This window comes from Tiliqua scincoides, chromosome 3 (genome assembly GCF_035046505.1).
Source record: "Tiliqua scincoides isolate rTilSci1 chromosome 3, rTilSci1.hap2, whole genome shotgun sequence".
Lineage (NCBI taxonomy): Eukaryota > Metazoa > Chordata > Lepidosauria > Squamata > Scincidae > Tiliqua > Tiliqua scincoides.
The window spans coordinates 67,084,440-67,104,928 of record NC_089823.1 but is presented as its reverse complement, the minus strand read 5'-3'; the positions used below and the strand labels follow the sequence as shown (position 1 = coordinate 67,104,928).

At 43.6% G+C, this 20,489-nt stretch overlaps 1 protein-coding gene across 4 annotated transcripts in view; it reads left to right on the top strand.

Annotated features, from left to right (window-relative positions):
- The first annotated feature begins 793 nt into the window (after positions 1-793).
- Positions 794-20,489, top strand: part of KDM6A (lysine demethylase 6A) — a 179,646-nt gene continuing 159,950 nt past the window's right edge. For all 4 annotated transcript variants that reach the window (XM_066618813.1, XM_066618809.1, XM_066618811.1 and 1 more), the window contains exons 1-2: positions 794-1,048; positions 1,279-1,342. In XM_066618813.1, coding sequence (XP_066474910.1) covers positions 891-1,048; positions 1,279-1,342 — 222 coding nt within the window. In that variant the 5' untranslated portion in view covers positions 794-890. The remainder of the gene's footprint in view (positions 1,049-1,278; positions 1,343-20,489) is intronic.

The window sequence follows — 20,489 nt, the reverse complement described above, 5'->3', positions numbered from 1 at the left end:
AATGGGCTCATGACACACAGTTTGAGAAACACTGCGATAGACAGAAAAGTGTGCATTTCCCTAGCCTACATTTTTTTAACCCTAGATATTTTGTCCTCTGTTTTTTGGGGGGTGGGGGCTTGAGGACAGGAGGCTTTCAAAGCACTGTGATAAAATATGCCTCTGTTTAAAAATCAGTGACAGGTAGAAGTTCAACAGGTGAAGACTCTGCTGCATAAGGGGCTTCCCCCCCCCCCGTTTCCCTGGCCGCTCACGGGGGAAGGAGCCGGGAACCCGAAGTGGCGCCGCAGCCGCCGAGACCGCACCCCCTCGGCGTGGCAGCGCGGCGGCGGAGAGCGCGATGACTGACGTAAGTCAACAAAGGTCACGTGGGCGCCCGCGGGCGCGGCGATTGGCCGTGAGTCGGCACGGGCGGAGTGGAGCGGGGCAGGCGGGCGGGTGGGAGGGGAGGGGGTCACGGCGGCGGCGTGGGGCTCGCTGCGTGACACAATTACAACAACTTTTGTGCGGCTCGCTGGGGAAGTTTGTACAGGCAGCCCACACGCCCCGGGCGGGCGCGCGCGGGCGGCCCTTTGCCCTCCCGACTGCGCTCGCGCCTCGCGGCCCGGCAGCGATGTAAACACTGCTCGGCCGCCGGCAGCAGCAGCAGCAGCCTCCCCTCCCCCAGCCTCGGCGCTGGGGCTCCCTCCTCCTCCTCCTTCTGAGCAGCGGGGCTTCCCCGCCTCCCTCCGCCGCCGTTGTTGTTGTAATAAAAGTTGTGGCGGCGCTGCGCGCGAGTGGCTGCGCGTGAGCTGTGTCGGCGGCCGCCCCGCCCGGCGCTGGGGTGGGGGCGCGCGGGGGAGGGGGCCTTGCGACCGCGGGCTGAGTGCGCCGCGCCGCGCTGCGCTTCCATGAAATCGTGTGGAGTGTCGCTCGCCGCCGCCGCCGCCTCTGCTGCTTTCGGGGATGAGGAAAAGAAAATGGCGGCGGGGAAGGCGAGCGGCCAGAGCGAGGAGGACTTCGCCAGCCTGACAGCGCAGGAGCGAGAAGTCCTCTCCGGCCTCGACAGGTACCCACCCGGCGCAGCCGGCCGGCTGGCCGGCCTCCGCGGGGCGGCCGGTCCGCGCCGCCGCCGCCGCCCGAGCCTGGTGCGAGAGAGGAGGCAAGGGGTCGCGGTGGCCGCGCCGCCGCCGCTCTCGGGCCGGAGTGCGGCTCTGCCCTGCCGAGCGGGCCGTGTGGGGCGGGGGGACGGCGAACGTGGCCGTTTTTCTCAACGTCTCCCTCTTCCTCCCCCCGCAGCCGGCTCTTCGGGTTTCTGAGGCTTCATGAAGATGGCGCCAGAACGAAGGCCTTGCTGTTAAAGGTAAGGGGCTGGGGGAGGCGGCCGCCCAGGAGCCCCCCCGTGTGTGCGGGGTGCGTGGGCCCCCCTTTCTCGCCTAGGGCCCATCTGAGGCACGTCTACTCGGAAGTAAGCGCCATTCTAGTCAGTGGGGATTACTCCTAGGCAAGCGTGGCTGGCATTGCAGCCTCGTCGCGCTTGGCCTGAGCAGCAGCAGCTGCTGCTGCTGCTGCTGCCGCCGCCGCCGCCCTGTGACCAACCGCCTCTCCTCCCTGCTCTGTGTATGTGTGCTGAGAGAGTGGCTCTGTTCGCCTTCCCCGTGGCACGCACGGTGCGCCCAAAGGTGGCTCCCTCCTTCCCTCCCCTCCCTCCACCGCCACCACCCCGTGCCTGAGTGCGGGCACAGGGATGGTGCGTGGCATGGAAGGCTCCCCTCTCTCTGCCACTTTCTGGGCTTTGTCCAAGAACTAGGACAGAGAGGGAGAGTGGCTGTGCATCAGGGTCCAAAGCTCTTCAGCTGGAAGCCATCTCTGGAAACTGGGGAGAGGCCGGGTGTTGCTGGGCCACTCTCCACCCTGCACCTCCTTTTCCTTCTCATTTTAGTCCCTCTGCTCTCATTCTGGGAGGAGAGAAAGCTGGACTTGAAGGCCAGCGGCCTTCCTGAAACCACACACACAGGAAAAGGGGCCCTCAAGAAACGTGGTCCCCTTCCCTTCCCTACTGTGTCACTTTCTGGACTCAGTGGCCGAGTGATTTGTTTACTCTCTCATACCACCTTCCATAGAATGTGCACTTCCTTGCTTGACTTGCTTTCTTCAGGGATTTTTTCGGCCTCATCGCACCGCCTGTCAGGGAATGGGGACAGTCCGCGACTGTGGCACACCTGAGTTTATAAGGCAAATCTTGTTTCTGTAAAAAAGTTCTTGGTCCTGTCATTTAGTTAAGTAATGGCTGCTCCTGTCGGCCCAAGATGGCCGGACAGGGAGGAGAAAGAACGGGGTGGGAGGAGGTAAACAGGGAAATAAATAGTAGGAATGAATATATACACCAATCGAACAGTGCAGCTTTCAGCAGCTGCAGAGGCAAACTCCTAGTGTGTCAAAAGAGCTTTTCTCCTTTTGATTTTTTAAAGTAAGAATATTGTATCTGAGAAGCTGGGGCTGAACCTTATCAACCTGTAGCACATTTAGCTGCCTGTTCATAAGCCACTGACAAAGGCTGTAGATCCTAGACATGACAACTTAATTTTTTCAGCAAATGTAGCCATTATTACATGGAAGAAAGGGTATAACATACTGAATCATTTGATATCGGTTCTTTTTTCGAGACTATTATTTTTGTATTTTGTCATCATACTGTTTAGATTGGTTATAAACAAAATTTCCATATTTTAAAATGGTACAGTTGTATGTTGGATTTATTCTATTGTAGACCATAATGCAAGCTTAAATGGTTTTCTCTTGCTATAGCAGGTGAACTTACTACTCTGAATAATTTTCTAAATTTCATTTTTGTGTGCAATGAGGGTTTCTTCTGTCCCATTGAGTTTAGATGCAATTTTAAATTGGGTAGCCTCTTCAAACATTAGAACTGTTACGTTCTACAGGCTTTGAATAACAACATACAGTATAAGTATATGACTATATGGGGGGGAGAGTGTGTACATTCAAACAACTGGCATTGTTGTTGGGGTTATCACATTTGGAACCTTAATGGAAACTTGTTCTGAGGTAAAAAATGGAAATATTGCAGTGCAGTTTATACTGTTAAGCCTTAATCTGCAAACAGGAGCAGTCTGAATACTTGCAGTATTGTGATTTTTTAAAATGTGGTGATATAACTCTGATATACCTGCTTTCATGGTTTTGTGATATATATCACAAATATATATATCACTAAATATATATAGTGCTCATATTCGTCTACTCTGTATAAATTCAGGCTTGGGGTCTTGTTATTTGTGAGTTAGAGTTTGGTACTTGGTATGGGTTTTGTATATATACTTGGACATCAATTGAAGGGATTTACTGAGGTTATTTTTTATTGAGCTCCAGAAATTATGAAGTAATGTTTGGATATAAAATTATGAAAATAGTATGTTGTGATTTCATCTATTTTTTAATTTTGATTCCTGTTTTTGGATTTATAAAACAGATCAGGCATGTAGTTATGACAGACCAGAGCAAATAGACTTAAAACAATGTGTGCTGACCCAGGTCTTATGTAATTTGGGCTTACTCACTAGAATGGCTCACCAGCAGACAAGGGTTATAGTTGAGAGAGGTGGGAGATAATATGTGAAATAACCACAGGAAAATACAGTTAACAGAGAAACAAGGTTGTTTAGAGGCAATCAAGGTTTAGAGATGTTGTAGTATTCACTAATAGAGGGTAGTATCTGACCATGACTTGTTGAACTGATGCTTTAAGTAATAGTGAACAATGGATTAGGGGCCAGTTGTGAGACTTCAAAATTTGTTTATTTGCATTGTTCGTTGATGGTTCTGGTCTGGACAGTGGAGTTATTTCAGATGGGCAAGGCAGGGCTTGTAACTAGTGGGCAGATTAGGAAAAATTCTGATTATTGGGTTCTGAAGATGTGACTGCTAAACAAAATACCAGGATGAGATCTGGGGAAACTCTAGGTCAGCCATTTTCAACCACTGTGCCATGGCACACTGGTGTGCTGCGAATGGTCCCCAGGTGTGCCTCGGGAATTTGGGAGAGGGTCATTTATCAATAGGACCATTGGGGATGTGAGCCCCCATTGACTGCACATTGTGCGTTGTCAATTGTCAAAAAGCTGATGGTGTGCCTTGATCATTTTAGTGCCTTGCCTGTGTGCCGCAAGATGAAAAAGGTTGAAAATCACTGCTCTAGGTCCACATTGTTTCTCAAACTGGGGCAGTACCCACTAGTTGGATTGTGAGTCAATTTCAGGTGGGTCCCCATTAATTTCAATATTTTATTTTTAATATATTAGACTTGATGCTACCATGGTATGTGACTGCATTTGGGGAAATGCTACAGAGCTGTACTTTTAACAGGCTACTATATATATTCTTTTAACCTTGATAGTAAATGGGACTTACTCCTGGGTAAGTGTGAGTAAGATTGCAACCTGAGGTTGATAACTCTTCCTGCTTGATGACATCACTTCTGATCATGACATCACTTTCAGTGGGTCTGACAGATTCTCATTCTAAATAGTGGGTCCCAGTGCTAAAAGTTTGAAAACCACAGCTATAGGACTTTCCGGTTGAGTATCTTAGGGCCCGGTCCTATCCATATTTCCAGCACTGATGCAGCTGTGCTGATGGAGTGTGCGCTGTATCCTGCAGTGTGTGTGTGGGGCAGTCATGGCGGCTTCCTTATGTTCCCTTACCTTGGGGCTGCAAATGTTCCCTTACCTTGGAAATGTGTTGTGACTATATCGCTGCTAGAAATTTGGATAGGATTGACCCTTCAATCTAATAATTTTGTATTCTGCTTCATTTAACATGGAATCCTTGTCAATAATATGCCAGGTGAGTGTTTGATACAGGATGGGAAACTTGTTCACGATATGAATTGTTCTTATAGGGCAGTGTTTTCTCTTTGCTTTTTGATCTTTTCCTGTAAATGTAGTGTTACTTCATGGTTGCTATTGTTACTTCCTCAGGAGATAGCAACTTGCGTTCCTTAGGTGCATAGTATTTAGTGGGTAATGCAGTGATATTTTTTTTTCTGAGTATTTTTTTAGATCTTTGGGAAGTATCAGAATTATCCTTGTGGAAATTAGGAATTTTATATAGTGGTTTAACTGAGGAGCAAAAATGGACATTTGGATCTGTGATGTAAATGCGTGCGTTTGCTTTGATTTCCCTATATAGGATGGATTTGGGCTAGTGCTTTGCCAGAATAAAAAGAAAGCAGAAGCTCATTCTGTCCTTTTTATACAGAGAGAAATATTAGCATGAATGCATCTTAGGTTGGGGGCTGCAGTTTGCTTTCATGTTTACAGGTACATCTTCGTTTGAAGCATGGAAGTAATACCTTTCTTGGGGGTTGGGATAGAATGTATGTTTCTGGACTTCATGGGGGTAGGGCAGCAAGTTAAGTTCTGGGTTACATTTGTGCATTGGTGAGTGGCTAGAGTGAGTAGCTTCTGGTATCAACAAACTTGTTCTTTATCTTCTAGCTCCTCTATACCAGTGGAACAGCGAGTTACTACTTGCCCTGCAGCAGTGTATGTGTTATATGTGCTATTCTGTAGGACAGTGGTTTTCAAACTCTCATGGAGAGTTTGAGCCACTGTAAGTGCTTGAGGGGGCGGGGGGAGGCAGCAGGGGTGGGTGGAAGGCAGCTGCGCGATCCCCAGGATCGTGCCGCTCAGGGGGCTGCAGGGGCTTGGGTGCATTTAAGTCTCCTGCAGCCTCCCCAGGGTACAGGGAGCCCAGTGCGACCTTTGGCAGGGCTCCCCGCAGCAGTGAAAGTGAAGCAATCGCGCCCCGTCTCTGCTTAAGTTGAAGTGAAGCGCGATTGCTCCGCTTTCACTTTCACTGCTGCGGAGAGCCCTGCCAAAGGTCGCACCGGACTCCCCGCACCCTGGGGAGGCTGCAGGAGGCTTGGGTAAGTGCGCTGCCTCCTCCCTGCCTCCAGGTTGCCCCTGCCCCTTAAGGGGGCAGAGGCCAGGGCCCACAGGCTGGGGTGTCACGATGCCCCAGTTTGAAAAGCCTTGCTGTAGGGTATTTATGGTAGCAGGATGCTAGAACCATCCAGTCTTAAATAGTGTGTTGGCTACTAGGGTAGTGCATGCCTTATTACACTGGATCAACACATCTATGCATAGTTCAGTACAGGAGGTTCTGGTATAAACTCTAGTAGCATACCAACTCAGTTTTGGAAAACTGTGGGTTGTGTGATGGAGTGCTGGTGTTTTTCTTTGGAAAGGTAAAACAAAGTAAGTTTTTAGTGTATATTAAGGTTGAATTGGATGTGCATGCCCCAACTGTATCTACAGTTATAACTTATCTTTGCAATGGAAGTTCATTTCTTTCCTAATTGCACCAGGTAATTTATATGCAATCACAAGCATATAAACATTTCTTACATTTCTTACATTTTTATGTTCTATTGATATTTTAAGATGTTAGTGATATCCTGGTTAGCTTTACCCCTTATGTGATTGGACAAAATTTACCATTGTTAGTAAATGCATTTTTTCAAATCCATTTAGTCTTAAGGCTGTGGTGTCAGTGGCACATTATACCCATTTTTTAAAAATTAGAAATTTTATTTTCCGTTGCATATCCTTGATTTACAAAGATGGTAACATGGTGTGTTATTCAGTTTGAATGCCTCTGCTGTTGTTGAGTGAATTTAAATCCTCTGTTCCTTTTTTATTTTTTGGCAACAGTTGGTTCGTACACTGGATGCGTGTAACATGGGCTATATTAGTAACTGACGTTTAGTGGAAATATTAGGTGTTGTGTTTGTCATATGTAACCAATTTATTGTGATAATTGTGCAGCTGATCAATGTAAAAGGTTTTATTTTTGGATGCTATAGCTTATGTCCTAGGAATATTGAGGGTCCTCCTTTGAGGATTTTTTTTTTGGTACCACTTGAGGATATTTGTTTGTGATCTTGTGTGCACACACTTGTAACTGGAAGTACAGAATGTGTATACCTTATGCTTGAATTTTAACTGCCTTTTCTTGTAAGTAAATCTTTTAACTGAAATTTGCAAGCAGGCTAAGAACAGTAGCTATGCAGCATGTTGACTTGGAAATAAGCCATACATTGTTCAATGGGTGTTGTTTCCTAGTAGGCATGTATAGAATTGTGGGTCTGGTGAAACTGTTTGAGGGGTACAATAAACTGGGGACTGAAATTAAAGCATGAGTATTTGTAGGTTCTCTATCATTTCCTGTTGTTTCTTCTAAGAACTAATTTATGAGTTTTTACAAAGCAATGGTATGTAGTATTGTCAAAAGCACAGAGTTGCAGTAAAGCATAATTTGTCCATTGTTATATTTTAAGACACAGAAGTTTTGGAATAGGCCCTCCAAATTAATTTCCTTTACCAAATTTATGCATGTTCCATCCAAATAGTTTAATTTTAGAAGAAATTTTCATGCCTATTTGATGGTATTCTAGGTTGCTGTGATCAGAAAATGGATTTTTTAAAAAAAGGGTTTTGTAATATATTGGTAGTGCTTGTAAGCAGAGGAACTGTGGCCTGAGGTTTTTTTGTGCAGGAGTATAGTAAGTCATTTCTCTTTCTACATAAAAGGTTGCTTCACAAATTTATACGTAAATCCTGTTATCTTATTGTTGCATGTGATTGATTTTTCATTGTTATTTGAGGTAGAGAACCCCTGTATGATTGTAGTGTCTTAGAGTCCAAGGGAGTTAGTGGACCCACCCATAGTTGCTTCTGGCCTCGATGAAGGCCTTCTGCTTCCCAATCCTCAGCCACCCTCTTTTTTGGCTCATAGTATGCTTTTAAGCCCACTGCCAATTGCACCTGGTCACCCAGCCTCTCCCACCCAATCCACCTCCTGCAATGCCCAGATGTACTACCTTCTCTATCGCTGCAGTGATTTCTGGCCTAGTGGGAAGAGATGGGGCTGGGATGGTTCTTGATGCTTTTCCCATTAGGCCAGGTATGCCATGCCTCAGGCTGAGGCTGGCCTTGGTGGGGATGGTGCAGCCTACCCCAGATAAGGAGTAGGAAGAATAAAGTATGGTTATAGTGATTCAGTGTCTTAATTTGTACTAGACTGAATTTTATAAATATAGTATTTTAACTTTCTGTGAAAACTAGGCCTGAATTGTGTGGGAGCACTCTAATACATTTGCACTTAAAAACTTTTTAAGGTATTCATGTTACTTGTTTAAAAACACACATTATGAATTTTGTTGTATATTATTTGCTTGGCAAACTTTTGAAAGATGATGATGGATTGGCAGAACCAGTTACATTTCAGAGCAGTTAACATTCACTGTATTAAACATGCTTGTATAGCAGTGTGAATCTTAATACAGATAAGGTATTGCTCACAGAAAGGATTGTCTATTCAATTTAAGGGTAGTTACCTGAATTCTCTGTAATCAGAGTCGTAGCCTTCAGTGAGCCCCTTGGGCATGGGTTAGTGGGGAGTATTTTTGTTCTTGTAAGGACCTGTATATGAGTCTCTCTCAACTGTTTTTGCTATTCCAGTTCCCAGACAGCGTTCAGCTTTAAAGATACTTTTTTTCTCCAATGTTGAAGAAACAGCAGTTAAACAAAAAATGAGGACCCCAGTTATACTAATAGTTGCCTTATAAATGTCTCCTTTGGATTTTATAAATTAATAGTTGGCAATACAATAAATCCAAGCAATACACTTTTTAGAGAGGATATGGAGGCCAACCACCATACTTTTCTGTAGCCTGCTATCAGGTTTGGCCATCCATCCCTTTCAGTAAGTGAAACAGATGGGGGAACATTCAAAGGGAGCAAGATCAGGAGGGATACTGGTATTTCATGCTCACTTTAGGACTCCCCTTTGTTGCTGTTTTGTAACTGGTGGAATCTGAGGCAGGAGGGCATATGAAGATGGAAATTCTCTCATTCATTCATTCATTCATTCATTCTTCTGTTCCTACTTATTTGCAGTTGTGTGTAAATACAGGAAGGCCTTGTTTTGCCACTGTCTTTTGGTAGTTGTTGCCATTCTGGTGCAGGGAGTCTTCAGTTTTGCTTTGCACAATCTTAGGGCGCAATCCTAACCCCTTATGTCAGTGCTTTCAGGCACTGGCATAGCTGTACCAATGGGACGTGTGCTGCATCCTGCAGTTGGGTGTCACTCATGGATGTCTCCTCAAAGTAAGGGAATGTTCGTTCCCTTACCTCAGAGCTGTATTGCCCTTATGTCAGTGTTGGAAAGCACTGACATAAGGGGTTAGGATTGTGCCCTTAGAGTAGCAACAGAGCTACCATTGCACTTAGATGTCTGAGACCAGTGAGATCACTCTTACTTGAGCAAATAGCTCCAGTAACAAGGTTCCAAAACCATAAAATGTAGAGATGGAGCCATCCAGCTGTAGCTTGTTTCACTCTGACCCAAGCCTGCCGAAATCAGAAACGAGTCTGTTTGGTTTTTGATTGTTCAACATTTCTGGACCATCTTTCTACTTTCATAAAAGTGCTCGAGGCAGTATACAGTCTTAAAATAAAAAATTTTCTGGTTATAGAAAGCTCCTTCCCCCATTATCTCAGCAGCTGAACAGAGTCATATGGTGTGAACTAGTCTTTAGGTATTGTGGATTCATACTGTTTAGATCAGCACCAACATATGTACTGTAATCTTTCTTTCAAATACGGTTGGTTAGTTGTTGGGGGATGCTTTAGGGCAGGGGTGTCAAACTCATTTCATACAGCAGACCAAATAGCATTTATGATCCCTGCTGAGGGCCAGAAGTGATGTCATAAAGCAGGAAATGATGTCATTAAGCAGATGATGACCAGAAACAAGCACTTTATTCTCAGGAACTTGTTAGGTGCAAATGGCAGAAGAGAAAATATGGCAATCTTGATGATATTTTCAAGATAAGGAAGAGTCCAATTATCATATGGGAAGCCCTTTCAGCAATGACACCTCAACACAACTCAGCAACTGAGATCTGATGATGATGGTGCTGGGAGAGCTCAAGGGCTGAATGAAGAGTTTCTGGGGGCTCCATCTGCCCCGTGGGCCTTATGTTTGGCACCCCTGCTCTAGGGCAGGGGCCTCCAAACCCGGATCTGGTGCTCCAAGATTATCTTTCTGGGTGTTGCATAGCAGTGGTGAAGCCTTACTGTTCTGCACCGCAGCTACTGTTTGTTGCATTCTCTTTTCACACAGCTTCATGCTGGGCAGCCACTTCTGCTGCCTACCTCCCCAGAAGGCTCTGTGTCCCATTTTTGCAGGGGAAACAGCTGCCTGGTGTGAGACTGTGTGAAGATTGGCTGAAACGAACAGTGGCTGTGGCGTGGAACAGTAAGGCTTCACCACTGCCATATCTGGAAGGATAATCCCAGAGTGCAGTGGTTTGGATGATGGCTGCTCTAGGGGATGATGGTTCTCCTTGTGCCTAAGATATAGGTGTTAATCTCTTAAACTTTGGGCTTAATCTTCATTTGATACTTTGAAAATCTGGAATGCTCTATGCTGGGTTTGCTCCTCCCTAGCATTTCCTTTTCTGGATCAGCAGGGGAAGATTCCTGCAAGACTTCAGCAACTGCCTTGATACTTATATTTTTGAACGTCAGTGGAGTAACTTCTTTAGTCTGATAATATGTAATTGTGTTTGTATGCATTTTTAATAACCTGTTCTATTTTGGCTCCCTCATTAACTATTTCTTGATAATAAACCAGAGAGTTAGGAACATACAAGGGAAGAGATTTCTCTTGTGCACTTCTGTGATCTCCATTTTACTTCTTTAGACTGTTTGCTCAGGCTCAGTCTTGATCGGGAAAGTCTCAGAAAGGCAAGAAGTGGTGGCTGAGAAACTGAGGAGAGAATTGTAAGCTAAGGATGTCAATTCTGTTTCTTTCCCTAAATCCTTTGCCTTTTCAAATAGGAAAATGGGGGGTTAAGAAGAGAGCATGTAGGGAGCTAATTTTTTCTTGCACTACACTTTTCTGATTCTTTTCTTTCTCACTTGGAAGAGGCATGGAAAGCCATATAGCTTCTTGCCTTACGGGCAGCCCAGTCCACCACAATTCCTCTGTGCCATTGTGCTGTCTGCTGAATCCCATGGGAGAATTTTGGCCTTGGCAGGGCTCCTTGGGGTAAGGGAACATTTGTTCCTTGCTGTGGGGGTTTAACTTGGACCTACGCCTGAGATATTGCAAGTCTGTGTTGACCTGAGAAGGGGTCAGAATTCGGAGGGTGCCACTAACTACCAGGCCTGATCTGCACTCCTCTCTGCTCGGTCACTACCCTGTTCCACTCCCTGTCCTATTCTGTCCCTTCCCACTTCCCTTTTAGCCCCTGCACAGCCTTACCTTAGGTTGCAGCCGTCCGGTGTCTGGCACTGCATGGACTTGGCTGCTTCCAAAGGTGGTAAGGCTGCACTCTCTGGCAGAGTCAATTTGTGACAGCTGCAAAGTGTGCTTATGCTGTCAGAATGCATGTTTCATCAATATAGTACAAGGTTAGGATTGGGTCCTAAGGCTTTGAAGTTGAATCAACTTATAGTTCTTGTGCTCATGTTTTCTTTTTATAACTAATAGTAAATAAAGGGGTGAAGGGAGTGGGGGAGAGTCTTCCATATCCATGGTTTTAGGCATCCATGGGGGTTCTGAAACGGAATCCCCACAGATATGGGGGGTACACCTTTACTTTGCACGCTTTGATCTTTGGGACAATTGTTTTGTCTTTAGAACTGGTTACTTAAATTATATAATATAGTTGTACAAGTATTAGAACTAGGTTTCAAATAAAACACAATTCGTTTTTATGTGTTGTGATGGACGCTGTAGAATCTTAAATGATGGAGCCAGTTGATACATGTTCTGGATACTCATACAGTAGCTTCCCTTATCCACAGACTCAGTTTCCACAGTTTCAGTTATCTGCAGATTGAAAATATTGGAAAAAAATTGCAGCCCCCACTTCCTCCTCCCTCCCTTCCTCCTCTCCTGCCTGCCAGTGCTGCCTTTTGAAGCACACCCTATTACTTAAACTTATATTGTGAGTGCCTTGTTTGAGCAAGTCTTGTGTACTTTTAGAGTAGGGGTTCTCAAAGAGGTAGTTTTAATAAATGTACCTTTCAGTCTACCACCTGGCACAGCCTGTCACATGTTTCTCTTCCTCCTCCTGCAGCCTGATGAAGCTAGTGCTGTTTCTCATTTCTAGGGTTACAAGCCAGCCAGCCCCCACTGGCTGTCACAGATCTGCCCCCACCCAACAAGCTGGAGGGTGGACAAGGTAGTCCGCAGCTCCTACTTTGCATGCCCAGATCGAGATGAGGCTGCTGACCAGTGCACAAAAGTGGGACAGACGAGTAGCACCTCTGAGAATGCCACATTTTGTGCCCTAAGCTGGAATAGGTGACTGGACTGGAGCTCCACGCAGTGGCCTGCCTTTCTGCAAGGTCAGGTTTACTGCTAAGGCTGAGGCCTGCCACTACCTCAAGGGATTTCACTACTATACTATATAGTAGTATAGGTTTCACTACTATCTGTGGTTTCTGACATCCGTGTTTGGTTTTGGGATGTATCCCCTGCAGATACTGCACTGGGAGAGATCTTTATTAGGAAAGACAACTTTTTAATACTGCAAATTCATTCTTAGCATTTACGATATTGATTCTTGTCTGACTACTCCCACAAGTTATGCATGTGAATAAAATTGTAACTTAGAAGGATATATGTGTTTGTGTCTTTGTGCATGTGTTACGTTATTCCCTAATTTTTGTCTGATTTATTAGTAGCCATACTTTTTGTCTTCATTGTTACAATTTTTATTTAAGAAGTTGCATGATTCCCAGAATCATTCTTGCACAAGCTTTGATTTTTGAAATATTTTTTGGATAAGGGATATTTGTAGTGTGTTATGTACTATGCTCCACTGCCGTTTTTCACAGAAAATATTGCATTGTTTAATAAAATTAACAGTATCATTAATAGAATACCAGGTAAACAAGGGCAGTTTGACAATTTTAATTAAATTTTTGTCAAGTATCCCTAGTATGTCTGTGATGTTGTCCATCAACACATCACACACAAGTCTATTTGTAAATAGAGGATAAGGATTAACAGGAGAGTTATGTAGTTTTAGTTTTGATAAATCAGATTCCCATTGATTTGGAGCTTAACATTTTTAGATTCAGAATTTTCTAGAAATTTTGTGCTGGTGGTGGTATTAGAGGCAAAAAGACATAGAACAGATGTAACCTTTTTACTATAGGTGGAGCCTGTTTATCCGCAGGGTTCCATTCCCCCCACGGATACAGAAGACTGCAGATAACAAAATCTGCAGCTTTTGGAGCCCACGTGAAGCCTAGAAGCTCTTTTGAGATCCGCAGAGACCATGCATAGTCTTTACAGGCCTTAAGTCCTCTGGAGGTCCTAGAAGGGCAGTTCCTGTTTTTGGCTGGAAGTGCCCTTCTAGGCCATTCTGAGGCCTGTAAGGCCATGTGCATCCTCTACGGGTCTAAGAGGAGCCTCTAGGAGCAACTAGAGCAGGTTGGAGGCTTCAGGTTGAGCCAAATCAGACTCAGCTCTGGTTCAAGGTACAAATGTTGAGCCAAAATCGTTGGGCTGGTCTGTTTTAATGTATAAATGGGTAACTTGGATGTGAATGGGAAGGGATATTTTAAACTGGACTGAGCAGTGTTGGCTAAAATACACATCAGCACCATGGTGCCAGGGAATCTTTGGTAACTTAAAATGAGGTTTACATAGGACAATGCAGGTGTTTTGATACAATGTATAGAGGTTACTGGAATTGCACTCAGGAGAGCAAATACAGAAGGTGAATACAATGAAAAGATGCATTGAAGAATTACAAAGTTGCATTCAACCAGCCACACAATGGTAGATGAACTCTCCTTCCAGGATGTGAGACTGTATGCGTGGGGGGGGGGGGGGGGATCAAGTACACAAGCAAGAGTTTGGAGCTGAACCAGAGTTCTTTGAGTAACATAGCCTGTATGCCAGAGTTCATCTTTGCGCAGATAAATTATGGGAGAACAGTTCATCTTGTGTGCTGGCATCCATTGATGTTGGCATGTGAAATCTTGCATGGTATCAGAGTAGCATAACCAAGAATAGAAAGGAAAGCAAAGCAAAAAGGGGGGGGGATTTACTCGTAACAGGCTACACAGCAATATTAATTTTGGTTGGTTTTTCATATGAAAGATACTTAAAAATGCAAAAAAAAGGTGTAATAAGAAATGCCTTGAGTCAGTAAAACTCACTCATTGTGAAAGTTGGTGAGAAATATCAAATAATAATATATGAAATTGAACATGACAGCAGTGTAACAGATTTAAATCCATTTGAACAAATTGTCAGATGAATTGCAGTGTTAATGGAGAGGTTCTTCACCTTCTAGCAGAAGCTATGCATATAAGTTGCCCAGTGGACTCCGTTGTATGGAGTTATAAAGAGTCAGAACCACTCTGGAATAAACCTTGCTATACTCCCTACTTGATGATAACCTTCATAAACAGAGGGCCATGAAAAGAGGCTACCTTCACTGATCTTCATTGGCAAACATTGCATCATTTAGATTTAAGTATAGTTCTACTCGTAGTACTGCAGATTGCAAACTCCAAAGATTTGTTTATTGGCAATAGAGTTAGGACATACAAAAGAAAGTAGTACATAAAATTCACAATTTTATGATATTGTTCTAAGGTGTTGATGCCTTTGCATTTAGATGCCTTTGCATTTATTTGGGTCTCTTTTATGGAGAATAGAACTATCAATGATTCTGGTAATGACTATATAGAATTTTCAGATTCAGAGGCAGTATATCATGGACTACCATTTGTTGAGGGGCATTAGCTGGCAGGGGTGTTGTCTTCATATCCTGGTTGTGGACACCTTGAAACTGTGTGTTCTGGGTGGCTATGGGAAACACAGAGACCAGGTTGGATAGACTTTTGCTCTCTGGGCAGGGTTGATACGTCATATGGTAGTTTCACTAATGACAGACTTGTAGGGAGACTTACTGATTTCTGTATTTGTCAGATATCTCTGTTCAGTAGATAGTTAGGGTTTCCCAAACTTCTGGTTACTAAGATGCTGTTTTTCAGAATAAGGATTAGAAACACACTCACAGTTCCTATGCTCTGATATGGCAGAATTGCTCACTCTCCCTACTAGTTACTTGCTGTGTCACTTTCCTGGCTGGAAAGAGACTTATTGGAGCACTAACTTATGAAGATGCAACAGATGTGCCTTCTCTGATGGCAAGTAATTCTAATGCAGTGTTGAATATTTCAGTCATTCCTGATTTCTTAAACAAAGTAGAATTATCTGATATCTTATAGGGAGCTTATAAGGAGGCATACCCAGAACCTCACAGTAACAATTAAACAGTGATGTGTCTTTTAAGTCATGCTGTTGCGTCCCAGTGCAGTGTTCTTCAACCTGTGGGTCGTTACTCCAGTGGGTTGTGGAACCTCATTTGTGGGGTTGTAGCAACTTAATAGGACCAAAAACGACTGGCTTCCATGGATTCACCAGGATGATGGCAGCAGACGACAAGGGGCCTTTGTCTGGTCTCCCCATACTGTGAAACTTTGCACGCAGTCTTGTTGGTGGCCATGCACAATGGAGATGAAACTTGGCCTTTGTGGCCCAGCCTCACACAGCAGACATTGTGAACACAATTTTGAATCAGAGAGGATGTGCTGGACCTTTCTTTAGATCGTGGGGAGGGAGTAGGGTGGGTGGATCAGTCCCAGGAGTAGGACGGGATCAGCGGTGGGAGCCCAGTCTCAAAGTTTTATTGATTGAGCAGCATGAAAATGGAATGCTTCTGTCCGTTGAGTAAGCCTGTGGATGGAAAAGAGCATATATGGGAGGTGCAAGAATTGGTTGATGAGGCAATATTATATGAGAATGGTTCTTTTTGTGTGCATATTTTGTGAGATTATTTTTTAACTATAATTCTGAGGGTTCAACTCGGTGTTTACTTGAATCATAAGGTCTACAAATTGGAACCAGGTGCAAAATTGTGACTGAGGAGTGACTGATGTAGCACTTAGCATATGATTCAGGCTAAAGCATTTTAAGAGATGAGAATGTAAAAGTTTTACATCAGGGGTGTAATCATAAGACCCCACCGGCCAAATGCTGCGAAGCTGCTTATTTGCTCCCCTCATTATAATTGGGCTCTCCTAGCATGATAATTAGGCTCTCTTATATCTTGAAAACATGACTTACATATTTTTCTCTTGTGTCGTTTGCAACTAATAAGTTTCTATGTGTGAACAAAGTGCTTGTTTCTGGCCATTATCTGCTTAATGATGTCACTTCTGACCCTCAGCGGGCAGCATGAAGGTTAACTTTTGGCTCTCTGTATGAAATGAGTTTGACACACCTGTTTTAGATGATCCAGAAAAAGTAACTGTACGTTTACTTACAGCTTGTACTCTAGGACAGAACAGCATCTCAAAGAGTAAAAGGCTGTAGGGAACATGGCACAGAGCTCAACATTTGGAAGAGAACACAATGTCTGGATGTTTACATGCAGGAACCAGGAGTCTCTGAGTCAAGCTGAGAGAACTGCAGTGCTTGGTTGCAGTGGCTTAGCTAGGTCGTTTGACACTTGGGGTCCATACATTTTTTTCACCCCCCCCATATTAATTAAATTATTCGTATTTTTATACAACCTTTCCTCTAAGGAGCTTAGGGTGGTGTGCATGGTTCCTCCCCTTATTTTGTCCTCCCAACAACTCTGTGAGGTAGGTGAGACTGAGAGCTAGTAATAGTCATGACATGAAATGAATAATAATAATGGCAAGAAAATAAATGCAGTGAATATTTTCGCACAAGCAACGGATGAAGTTCTGCATCAAATGGTATATAGCATGATGGTATTATTCCTAAAAGCCACAATTTTCACAACTTTGGTCACTAGGGTGTTGCTCCCCCCCCCCAAGATGTCTCATGGGTTCATTTTGAGTTAAGGCAGTGGTTCTCAAACTTTTAGCACCAGAACCCACATTTTAGAGTGACAATCTGTCTGGGACCCACTAGAAGTGATGTCATGGCTAGAAGTGACATCATCAAGCAAATTACATGATACAAGAAACCTTTATTGGCATATTTAAAACCTAAGCAGTATAAAACAAAATATTGGATGGAGGAGATACATGAATCAGACAGTTCACCTCCAACCATGACCAACCAGGCCTTGCTGCCATGTATCAACCATTTGTGCCCATCATAGAAATACGTCTCTTAATTATCATATTTATATATTTGGCCACCACCCCAGAAAGCTTTTCATTTACCCCACTATGTATATAATTTTATTCTGGTCATTCCAACCCCAGAGAACGGCCAACATCGGCGATAAGTAACTTACACAAAGATCCCGATATATAGGGTAATATAATAATATTGGATAGAGTGTTTCTATATTACCCAGCCTGCATTGGCAAACTCGATCTGCAGCTGGAATACCTCTATATCTTCCAAATAGCTGCTCCAATGGAATGACATTACATCTTGATAAGGTAAACGCTCTTCGTTCTTGGGGGCATTCCAAGAAGTCAAAATACACAGGCCTCTTTCCAGGTAGAATAGAAGATGTAATGGAGAGCAGATTTTGAAGGCATTGCTATAAAGGTCCTGCTGCTCGATGTCAAGGAGCCTTTGTTTCAAGGCTCTATAGGCCTGTGCTGAGGGTAATGCGCCTAACAAGTCTGAGGAGAGCCCTATAGAGCAGATTTTATTACTCAATAGAGTTAAGCCTGGGAAAAGTGGGGAATCGGTTAAGAGGCCCTGTATCAGGCTAGCTCACCAAGCAAATTAAAATAATTAATTATAAATAATTAAATTAAAGAAAAACAAATAATTACATAATGGGAAGCAAGCCCTGTTCCACCAAGTGAATTGTCTCTGTGGCCTGCCTGCAATAACATCCCCCCATAAATAAATCAGTGAGATTTATTCAGCCCTTCTCAAGTGCCCACCTTACCAGCTCAAGTCTCTGTTTTATTTTTTTGGAGGGGGGTGCTACCTTCTGGAGCATATGTTGAGCTCCACTTTCATCAGATCAGGACCATGCTGCTACCCTTGCATTCCCTTGTGCCCAACTTGACCAAGAGCCAATGGACGTTTGCTTACTTGCAAGTAAACGCTTAGTTTTGCTTTCCATAGGGCTCAAAACATTCATCAGCTTGGAGGGAGGGACTTCCTTCTCGGGTGTTTTTTGGGGTCTTCATCGGATTGGAACCTTTCTGGTGGTGTTGGATTCCTCTCAGCCTGCCCTTTCTGATGGGCTAAGGCAAGTCTGCCTGCTTGCGAGTAAGTACACGATATGGCCCAGATTCACTTTCCATAGGGCTCCATGCATTTTTGTTGTTCTGGTTTTTCGGCCATAACGTTTGATAGACAGGAAATACTTCACTCTGGTTTTTTTTATTGCATTCTACTGAAAATTCTGCATCCAATGGTATATGACATGATGGAATGATTCCTAACTACTGCGATGTTAGCGATTGTGATAACTTGTGGTGTCACCCCCCCAGGCTGCTGCATGGGGCAGACTGCCCTTCTGCCCCTTGCTAGCTATGCCACTGCTTGGTTGCGAAGGAAAATTTAGATATAGTCGTTATAATGTGGTGAAATGGAGAGAACCAGTGGGATATTATTCTAGAATATGAAGAAAGGATATGCAAGGGCGTATTGGAGGTGGTGTAGTACTGTGTCAGAGTGGGAACTGAATCCAACAAACTGGATAGTTAGGTTGATCAGACTTATCCACGTAACAATAGTTATTATTAACAGTATTTATACACCACTTTTCAACAAAAAGTTCAGAGAGCGGTTTACAGAGAAAAATCAAATGGTTTCCTGTCCCAAAAGGGCTCACAATCTAAAAAGATGCAAAAGAACACCAGCAGACAGCCACTAGAAAAGACACTGTTGGAGTGAGGCAGGGCCAGTTGCTCTCCCCCTGCTAAAAAGAAAACGTTCCTCTTACCCAATTAGCAGTGGTAATTGTGGGTCAAAAACCCAGATCCTTAACCTGGTACCAGGGACCTGCCACTTTCTTTGTGTCAATAAATATTGGGGAGAAGAGAAAAAATATCTACATACACGAAATGACTGTGCCCTTGAACAGTTGGTCTTGGGACCAACAGAAGGAAGGTAACCAAAGATTTAATCCTATGTGGTGCCCAGAATCTTCTAGTGTGAGATGTAAGTAGTATAGAACAGATGGGGAACGGTGACCATAGTGCTATCTGGGTTAGCATTAATGGAATTGGAAAGTTTCTTAAGACACACACACACACAAAAGATACTTCAAAAGAGATTTCATTTCAAAATGAGGGAGCAAGCAAAAAGAAAGCTGAAAGGGAGATCTAGATTTCTCCAAAGCGCATGAAGATTACTTGAAATCACAATAATGGAAATTCAACAAGAATATGCACCATTAAGAATTGTACCATTAGTTCCAGGAGGAGGGCAGTGTGGCTCACAAATGCAGTCAAAGAACTTCTCAAATGCAAGACTTCCTTCAGAAAAATGGAAGGATTGCCCCTAGGAGGACAAAATGGAGCGCAAACTCTGGGAAAAGAGATGGAAACTGACAATATGGGATTAAAAAAAAAAAATTTTTTTTGAGGAGTTCATGGCTAAAACAGTACAGCAAACAATAAATACCTGTTTGACTTTATCCAAAGAAGGAAACCTGTAAGGGAGGCAGTTGGTCTGTTGGATAACAGAAATTTAGAGTATAGGGAGGATGCATAAAATAAAAATTTAGAGGATATGGATATTGCAGAGTGCTTTGCATCTGTGTTTACATTATGATGTAGGGCAGACTCCTGTACTCAGTTAACCTTTTCAGAGCTGTAATCTGAAGAACTGAGTCACGTATGAGTGACAAGAGTCAAAGTTATAGAGCACTTTGACAAATTAAAGATTAACAAAACACTGAGTTGAGAAGGTATCTTTTCAAGAGTTGTGGCAGTGATGAAGGGAAATTCCATGCTAGGAGTATTAACATTTCTGCTCAGCCCACAAGTGTACACTTTTGATCCCTGTTGCATATATGTATCGTTGGGCAGAAATGGCTTAAGAAAGGAATACAAAACAAGAATGCAAACATATTACCCTATATAAGTCAGTGGTGTGGCCACATTTGTAAAACTGTGCAGCTCTGATCACCACATCTAAAGAAGAATGTTGTAGAGCTGGAAAAGGTACAAAAAGGCAACCAAAATGGTCAGAGAGCTAGAGCCACATTCCTTATGAGGAAAAGCTGCAAAGCTTAGGGTTTTTAGCTTGGAAAGAAGATGATTAAGAGGGAAACATGATTTAGATTTATAAAATTATGCATGATTTGGAGAAGGTGGATAGAGAGAAGTTTCTCACAATATTAGAACTAGAGTCATTGTGAAATGAATTGGTGGGAGTTTTAGGACAAACAGGCCCTTCACACAGTACATTATTAGTTTGTGGAA